This window comes from Poecilia reticulata, linkage group LG22 (assembly GCF_000633615.1).
Source record: "Poecilia reticulata strain Guanapo linkage group LG22, Guppy_female_1.0+MT, whole genome shotgun sequence".
Classification (NCBI taxonomy): Eukaryota; Metazoa; Chordata; class Actinopteri; order Cyprinodontiformes; family Poeciliidae; genus Poecilia; species Poecilia reticulata.
Window position 1 is genome coordinate 3,376,903 of NC_024352.1, and position 9,781 is coordinate 3,386,683.

The following is a 9,781-nucleotide window of genomic DNA, read 5'->3' on the forward strand; positions in this document are numbered from 1 at the left end:
AAACCCACCTGTTTAGAGTTGCTTATGGCTAAATTAGGGTTAGAGTGCGGGTTTTGATGTCTTCCATGTTTTTATGTCTTTAATGTTTTTAATTTCTTCTTCTTTCTTTTCGATGTTTTAATGATGTAATATTTTTTGTTTATTTTTATTTTTTTTAATCTCTCTCTCACTGATTATTTCTGTTTTTATTTGAATTATGTAAAGTACTTTGAAATGCCTTGCTGCTGAAATGTGCTATACAAATAAAATTTGATTGATTGATTGATTGATATAAATCCAGTTAACTACTTTCAGAGGATGACTGATGGCTGATTGGATACAGACAGAAACTAAAACAGCTCAAATCTTAAAAACACTGCTGTTCACGCAAAAGGTAGTTATTACAGCGGCGGCACATTCACATTGTGTGGTTGTTTACACAGAAATCAGTTGTATATATGGAGAAATAGAGGGAGGAGACGATGAGAGAAAATGTAAAGTAGTTGGTAAAGCACCATGTAACAGACACAAAATCCTTTCAGTTAATTTATTGTTTTCCATGTTTTAGTATTCTTCCTTACATGGTTCAGTTCAACAGGCTGTAGTGTGAAAAACAATCCTCACTCATTTATTGACTGTATAAACAATGAAAAAATACTAAAAAAAAATAAACGCTCAGCAAACCTAAAAGCAGGTATAAAAGGTTAACCTTATAAAATCATAACTCAAAGATAAACATCCTGAATATTACAGAAGATGCTCCTGGTTTGAACTTCTGCTTGATGCAAGCAGCAAACGGCGGCTTCCAGCCTTCAGGTTCTGGGTTTGGTGGCGAAGGTGAGGTACCCCGTGTGGCCCGGCATTTCTCTGGGCAGAGTGGTGGTCTTGATTTTTAAGGGGGCGGGGTTTGGAGCGGCAGAGGGAGGAGCCTCCTCTGGGGCCTGAGAGAAGGAAGAGGAGGAGTCGGGGCCGAAGTCGGGCAGCTGCAGGGTGACGGGTCGGACGTTGTGGACTCTGAGCAGAACCTCCAGGGTCCTGACCTCCTCAAAGCCCCGGTCCGTCAGCGCCTGGCACGTCCTCTGAACCTGCTCTATGCATGGAGAGAAGGAGCACAGCCGGCCCCCTGCAGGACGACACGGGTAACCACACGCAGATGAGAAACTGGTTAATGCTATCAAGTCAGCACTTTCACGATATACACACATTTTCATACATTTCAAATTAATTCTTTATAATGTTAAATTTATTGCTTTGATTTTATGTATTAGAATAAGAAAAAAATATAGAAATCCCAGTAGTGTGGCATGCATGCATCAACACTTTGCAGATTTCCATGTAATACATGCAGGTGTTTTCAGGTAAGTCTTTACAAGCGTTACAATTCTAAACCGAGAAACGTTCCACCCATTCTCAATAGAAAGGGACAGTATTATAGATTTTCCAGGCACATAGTGCAATTTTATAACAAAATCAAGTAACTATGTTACCTTCGGTTGTTATAAAAATGCTATATGACTTACAAGAAATTTGATTTTGTAATTTAACGCCTTGAAATTGGGCCTCTGTCTCTTTAAAAACTCCTGCTCAGCTCCGCCTTCAGGAAGTCAGCACAGCATGGCTCCTCTATTAAACTTTAACAACGTTTCCTCCAGTGTTGCTCTGAGAAGTAGCTCCTATAATGCGCAGATCCTCCAGGTGTTCACTAATGACTAGTAGGGAAATCACGGGGAGAAGCTTGAAAACTGCAGCTCAGAGGAGGAGCTTTGCCTCAAAGGCGGGGCTAAGTCCACACAGGCATTTTACACAACTAAACAGTTGTCATGGAAACAAAAGAATTTCTAAAATATGCAAGAAAAAAAAAATCAAAGCAGCACTCCAGGTATATTTTTAATGACGGAATAAAATTATAACATGACGTAAAGCTCAAAAAGTCAATTTTGCCTAGAACTGCTCCTTTAACTGGACCACTGCATGAATATTTTTGAATCTACACCATTCCACTGTAGCTCTAGTTTTCTATTCGCCCTAAAAGTGTAATTAACCTCTTCTTGTGTGATGTTTTACGTTTTTAGTTTACGTTTGGTGTTTGTAAAGCAGTCTGAGCTCTGATTCTTTGTTTTCTTGTAAAACACCTGTTTATGAATGGTCTTATATCTAAATATAATCTAATAATACACATAAACAAAAACAAAAAAAACAACAAAAAACTAAAGTTTTACTGAGATAAAAATCAGTAAAACTTAGGTGGTCTAACTGGTTGAACAGGATTTTATGAAAAAAAAAAAGATTTCTTTTGCAAAAAACATAAAAAAAATCCTTTCACTGAACAATGTGACATGTAGACATAACATAAAATGTGCATGAATACATTTAAAGGCAGTGTGTTTTGCCAAAGAGATGAGATATGAAGAAAGAACATAAAAAAATAAAGATTCTTCACTTGCTAGTTCTTTTGGCTGAGACACACATGACTCCATGTTTATAGAAACCAGTCTGTGTAAAATTAGATGTTTTCTTTGAAAGAACTAAACATCTCTCAGGTAAGCGTTTTGGACAGGATTCCTGAGCCAATCTACTCTGAGAAAACATTCCCTCCTTTAATAATACAACTTCTACACATGCATTTGTTTCCCACAAAACAGGATATTAAAAACAAAAACATCCATGCGAATTGTTGGCTCCAGGCTGCAGCGTGCGGATCATCAGAGGATCACCTACTGGCCACGGCCTCTCATCTCCACGCTGAACCCTGAGGTCATCTCGGCGGGAGGTCGGAGAAACAAGCCAACAAGCCATTCATGGCTGACCTAAAGGACACACACTGACACGGAGCGGTGCAGCTGCACAGAGACCAGCTCTGGGTTAGAAAAATAAGCTGAGTTTTTGAGTTCAAATCTGAACTAGGGAGGAGTTTGAAAAAGTGAAACTTGGCCAGAAACGTGCAAACTTTAGCCCTGCAATGAAGAATCATTCATGAAGGTCACATGGAGGTGTGATCTTCTAATTATAGGTCTTTGATGAGATATATTTACTGGATGACCAGTTTTACATTCTCTCCTAACTCCAACGAGTTTTAATGGAAACCCTACTTATTAACTCAACTAGTGTTTCCAAGGTTATAAAAACAAACAGGTTGGCTGGTGTTGAACAGGTTGTGAACACAAGGTTTTAAGAGCCTCGTCTCTAGGTACAGCTGAAGACCTTAAAAAGAAAATAAAAGTAATAATTCACAATGGAGACTATAAAATGAGTTAAGACGCAATAAAACACTTTGTAAAGACAAGGAGACCTGTCGAATCAGCTGGCAAGTTAATCTGTAAACCCTGGTTCTCTCAACAGCAACCACTAACAAACTACAAGAAATGTTTATGACTGAAAATTGGGCTAAAGCCATCATGTTTTTGATAGTTTTACTGTGAAAGCTTCAGCTTAGCACTAAAAAGCTCACATGTATAGACAGAATATTTATACCAGGACTCTGACAGGCCATGGTATTGAAAAGTGGCAAAAATTACTTAAGAAGAAATCTGCCAAAGGAAACAAACAGTAACTTCCATGTCTGAGGCCACTGCTAGCTCTTTAGCTCACCTTAAAAAATAAGACAAGGTGGTGGGATTTTCAACAGCTTCCCCTCAACCAACGATTAGGTCAGTTTAGTGGTACAGAGTGCATGGCCAACATTGACCCCAACTTGAACTTTTCCAACAAAATACTAGACAGGAGCTTAAGGAACTTACAGAAGTATGCTGTAGTCCCAAGAAAGCTGGTTAACTGGAACCTTTAGAAAAATGTGTGTAAACTTGGCCAGACAGAATCCTTAGGAAGAGGTCAACGGTCGGGGTTCCCAGGATTCCTAACCAATCCAGAGACTGGTAAGGATGACCAATAATCCCACCAATAATCTCATGATGCCCAGTGTTGTTTTTAGAACGATATCGTCTCTGACAGTGATCTTGGTGGTGTTGCCAACTACTCAAGAAGGAAACTAGCTAATGGCTGTCCTAAAATGTCATTTAGCAAGTTGCTAAATGACATTGCATAATTTGTTTAACTAGTCACCTATATGATATTCTAATTTACACTATTGGAAAGAAAACAAATTTAGTAAAAGACAAAAGTCAGGTTGAAAAAAAAGGTCAATGTTGCCTCAACATTGACCCACTCAAGTGGCCCAATCAAGACTAGCTTAGTGTTTCTTCTACAATTATCCAAGAGGGGCACCCCGCCTCACCCATGAGGCTAATCGTGATGTGTAGTAATTGTATGTGTTCACAGTTTATTTAAATAATGCCAGATCATATTGTGAGCCATTTCTGTCCCTTAGTGATTGCTCATCTACCAGCAGCCCTTTCTCAAGCTGGGTTTACAGTTGAAGAGTTGACCTGGGCTCCACGGTGTGCATGCCAATCACTCAACATGCTTGCTCAACTCATGCTTGCTCTCTACACAAACTTTTATGTGTCAGTCCAGTTAAGTTCTGCTCCATTATTGGCTTCAAGRATCTACAATTCATGTGCAGTCTGTCACTGTGACTTAAGGACTCAACTGTCTGTACGTGTTTTAGGATGGGGGAGTGAATCATGGGAGCACCTGCTGTCTGTTAAATGAAATAAAATTATGGGCTTTCACTCCTAATGTTCCAAATCACACCAGAGGTCACTGGATTTATGGTTCATGGAATACGAGGTCTGAATACAAAGTAACCAATTTGTCAACCCTGGCCTGCATGAACCTCATTGTTGGTTTGGTTTAGAGTTTCTACACTTAAGCAGAGTTTATCAGAGTGCCTTAGTGTTGAGAAAAAGCCTGCTGCAGAGTGAAGGTATATTTAAATAATTAGGTTTTACCAGATTTGTTTCCATCCATTCATAAAAAAACATTTTTGTTGACATAGCTTCTAAACATTCCAACAAATGTAATTGCATTGCTGTACCAGTAGGTGGCAATGTGGAAATCCTGAACACGGCTAAAGCAGTGCAAGGTTAAAGATTCTATCAAAGTTCATGTTTTATTTGATATTTATCATTTCCTGCTCTTGTGCTTGAAGGTTACAGGTAGAGGTTAGGGCAAAGTACACATAATAACTATTCACTTATTAACAGATATTATGGTTAAAATGAAGTTACCATTTCTCTTTACTGGAATGGTGATTCACAACAATCAAACTAAGTATAAGACAAGAACAACTACTTGTTTGCTACACAAAAACCTTGAAAACTTAAGAAAACAAAGATTTTACTACTAAAAAAAATTTCCACAGCAAATATATCAGGAGAAATTTAGTGTCAATATTTTGTGACACCTTTGGTTTTGACAAAGTATTTTAACAAAGCATGGTTGTACTTGGCTTTTAAATCCAGACACCTAGATGGAATCAAACACATAGATTTCTAAAGTGACTTCACCAACACAAGGAAAATATATTTCATAAGCATCTGATGAATTACTTCCTCATGTGCAGATAGCCACGTCGTGCTTCTGCATTATGACCGCAGGAGCTCAACACTTACCTTTAAATGTGTTATTTGATCTATATTTACCTGTGTATTTTCAGGTTTTCTAACTCAGCCTCATCACACAGAGAGAGAGTCTTACTTATTCTGTCTTATTCAGAGCAACATTCACCAGACCAAACATTCTTTGCTTTAAGTTTTCATGTTCCCTTTCAGGCCTTTTAATAACTTCTGCTTGGCACATGATCCTTTCGGTGATTCACTGTACATCCGAAGGTTTTAATGCAGTTTAGCTTTTATGAGGCATGTGAGGAAAAGGTGCATACTATATGAAGTCCCAATAAAAAGCAAAAAAAAAAAAAGATCAAGTCTACAGAGGAGGAGTGCATTGTATCTGGTAACCATTAAATTAGACCGCAGCATACTTCAGATAGCAGTCGTTCCTTTGGCAAACAGGACCAGTGTTCCCCTCGAAACAGTCACACAGTTTAGTGTCTCCTGGCAACGAGACGAACACACTGGGAGGGGTCGGGTTGATCATTCAACAAGGGCGGCTCCAAGCAGCTGTTAATGCTGTCAAGTTTGGACTGAAAGTCTAAAATGAAAAGCAATTTTGACATAATCCTGTGATTCCTCATGGTGAAGTTCACGGTTTACAAGTGTTTATCTTCATGAGAAACACACACACAGAGAGAGAGAGACAGAGAGAGAGGGAGGGAGGCTGGAGATGCTTGTTAGGATTTACAGTCCGTCTCAGAGGTCTGGGCTGCAGGCCAGAACATCAGGAAAATTACAACTCGCAGTAGGGGGAAAAAGTATGCTTTCCTACACGATCCATTGGAGGAGAAGAACTTCCTGCAGCTTTTCAGCTTCAACTCACAGATACCACAAAATGCAATAATAAAGGAAGTCAAGAGATATTTTTTCATTTCACTTACTTGGGTTAGTATAAAGAGGAACACTTTTCCTACAGATTTTCTTAGCTTTTTATTTTTAACCCAGGCATAAACATGTCAGACTTTGGCTGGATCATTTCAGGACAGCAACAAACAGGAAAAAAACTCATCTTGTTCTGCAGTGGAAAGAAAACAGAACATTTCCATATGGAGTTCCATTCAGCAGCCCTCTGCTCATTGCAATACCCAGTATGGTCATGGGATCGCTCCAACAGTGATGTGGCAGCATGTTATTTATCTGGATCTCTGTGTGTGTGTGTGTGTGTGTGTGTGTGTGTGTGTGTGTGTGTGTGTGTGTGTGTGTGTGTGTGCGTGTGTGTGTGTGTGTGTGTGCATGAGGGAGGCTAGCTTATGAAAGGAATATGCAGCAGTGGCACCATAAAAGGGAGAGGAGGTAGGAGAGTTGCTCTGCAGCATAATGGCTCCTCCTTCAGATTTATCTTCATATTGAGGTTTAATGCTTGTAATGATGCTGTTGATCTCTCCTGTGATGCAGGGAATCTCCCTTTAACACTGAGCAACAAGAATGAGGGTTTGGGAAAAACTGAAAAAAACACAAAAATATCCTGACTGGGTATGATGACCTCAGTGTCACTCCAAGCAGGATTCACTATAGTGAAAAAGGTAAAATACAAAATAAAATAAAAAAACAAACAATATAATTCCGCATTTTGACCCTCCAATAAACTATTTAGTAGATGTTAATAATAAATTTAGCATTATGATGTAAGGAAATGTAATACTGGGCTCATAACAGGGCAACTCTAACAATATTTTTCGGAAAATCAAGAAATATTGTTGGGAGGGTTGAAGAACTTCAATAATTCTCTAAACATCCATCCATCCATCCATCCATTTTCTTGCACCTTTTTTCCCTCAGTGGGGTCGGGAGGGGTGCTGGTCCCCATCTCCAGCCAACGTTTCGGGCGAGAGGCGGGGTACACCCTGGACAGGTCGCCAGTCTGTCGCACACAGGACACACAAACATGCACACACACACTCACACCTAGGGGCAATTTGGAGAGGCCAATTAACCTGACAGTCATGTTTTTGGACTGTGGGAGGAAACCGGAGTACCCGGAGAAAACCCACGCATACACAGGGAGAACATGCAAACTCCAAGCAGAAAGACCCCAGGCCGGGAATCGAACCCAGAACCTTCTTGCTGCAAGGCAACAGCTCTACCAACTGCGCCACTGTGCACAACTACAAATTTAAAAACAGTGAAATTAACTAAGCACAATTACAAAATCAAAAGCACAACTGCTATGCAGGAATATTTTGAGTCAAGACTTGCAGCTTGTTAGCAATACATAGCTTTGTGACTGTCTTCTCACCTATCTAAAACAAAGAGAGAGCGAATGCCAGAATAATTTCTGGTTCTAAAGCCAAAAGTGGATTCATCCAATCAGCGATGTCTCAGGTTTCCCACTGAGACCTGCCTCTTCCACTTTGTTGATGTTTTGTTTTCTAAATTTGTAATTGTGCTGTGTTAATGCCATTATGTTTTTGAATTTGTTGTTGTGTTTTTAAATTTGTAGTTGTGTTTAATTGTTGAAGTGACTTACACATTAGAACCACCATAAGAATCTTTTTTTCCTTCCCTAAATACAACATACTTCACAAATCCCAAAGTGTGTTTTAAAGAATGTGTAATCTGTGTAGAATATCCCAATGGAAATTTAACTTAAATATAGTGGATCCCCAGGATGTGTGGGGGTTAGTGACCATTACTAGTTCCCCTGTGAATAGCTGAAATTTTCAAATAGTTTAGGTCTCCTCTGATGTTTGTAACAGCCAAATTTAATACTTCAAACACTAAATATACTTTAATATGCATTAGTACCCACAGGAGCAATCATCTTGGCCCAATCACGGAAGCTAACATTCAGAGTCTTCCCTTAAATCAGCCAGCCAATCAGTGAAAAGGAAAATAAACAGCGCACCTGATTTATCTGAAATGCCAGTCAATAGCGTATCTAGTAGCCTTATGCCAAACCACGTTGTGTCTATGCATGTATGTATGCTATACTGAAAAATGTGCAAATAGGAACATTTTCCATGATAAACAGAGTTACGTTCAAGAGAAATATTTGCAAAAAAGTCTAAGTGCAAATACTGAACAGTAAAATAGGTYGAGGTTCACTGTATTGTTATATTGTTTAACTCAGGGGTGCCCAAACTTTTTGAGAGCAAGATCTACCGAGATCTACCTCATGACACAAAGACAAAAAAATTGCAAATTAAACTCTATTGGCTTATTTTATATGCGAATATACATCARTTATAGCAGAAATAATAAAGTGATAGAAAACCTAATGCAGTTTCTTCCTCATTCTGACACCTCATTCAGTCCGTTACGATATCAGGTTTCCAGTCTTGATATTTATTTCTCGATTATTAATAAGCCTCTCRTGAACACAGAGGTGGTTGAGTAGCTAATTTAAACTCTGCTCGTCAGTCGGTCGGTCTTTGAGTCGCCTTTTTTTCCTCTTTTTTTTGTTAATGGAACCGAAACGCACTGAATTGCGCAACAACTTGTTGAAACAATAACTACTGAGATTATTAATTTTAACATGTTCCGTTGACTTTTTATAATTATTCTTTTTTAATGAAGCTACAAACGTTTAGGATCTTAGTGAATATTTTTGATAAGCCTATCAGAAGAGGAAGTGCTGGCCTCAGYGTCCTGGCGACGTTCAGCTTGTCACCTGCCGAGATTGACTCAAAACCTTTCCGTCCATCGCGATCGACGGATTGGGCACCCCTAGTTTAACTAATTTTAAAGGTGGCCCATAAGCAAAAAAAGCATTGAAAATGATGCTCCTTTTTGGGTTAACAAATTTAAATAGTTCATCACGGAAAGAGGCTCTGAATCAGATGTTAACTTTAGCCTTGTTGGTAACTAACTTTTAGTCTTGATAGCCAGTCATCCTATTCAGCTTGAATATATTTTGATTACAGGTATAATTAAGTCATCTTTTACCATTTAATGCCCTTAAATGTTTAGTTGTCTAGTATCCTAACTTTTTTTAGAACAAAAGGAACCATTTGCTTTGTAACAATAATACATTTTCTTGGACCTGCTTTGACAAATAATTTATATAATTTTTTATAATCTACTTAGTTCCCTGTAAGGCAGTGTTTAGATATTATTCCTGGAAACAATGTCCCCACAGTACAATATTATTCATTTGGTTWKATCCAATCCRTTTACTTCATCATAGTTACTTGGTCAAAATGAATTAAAGTACTTGGTCAAAATTAATGACAGTATGGGAACATCCAAAATTTACCAAAAAATAAGATAGAAATGATCATCTCTGGTAATTCATCATTTTTATGACCATTTATTTTATAAAAATACTAGATCCCCTTGAGGACAAACTATCA

General features: G+C 38.5%; 1 protein-coding gene across 1 annotated transcript in view; it reads right to left on the reverse strand.

Moving 5' to 3' along the window:
* Positions 1-512: 512 nt before the first annotated feature.
* The window catches only part of trmt61a (tRNA methyltransferase 61A), a 22,532-nt gene continuing 13,263 nt past the window's right edge, over positions 513-9,781 (reverse strand). The window contains exon 4 of the mRNA XM_008398746.2: positions 513-1,102. Coding sequence (XP_008396968.1) covers positions 792-1,102 — 311 coding nt within the window. The 3' untranslated portion in view covers positions 513-791. The remainder of the gene's footprint in view (positions 1,103-9,781) is intronic.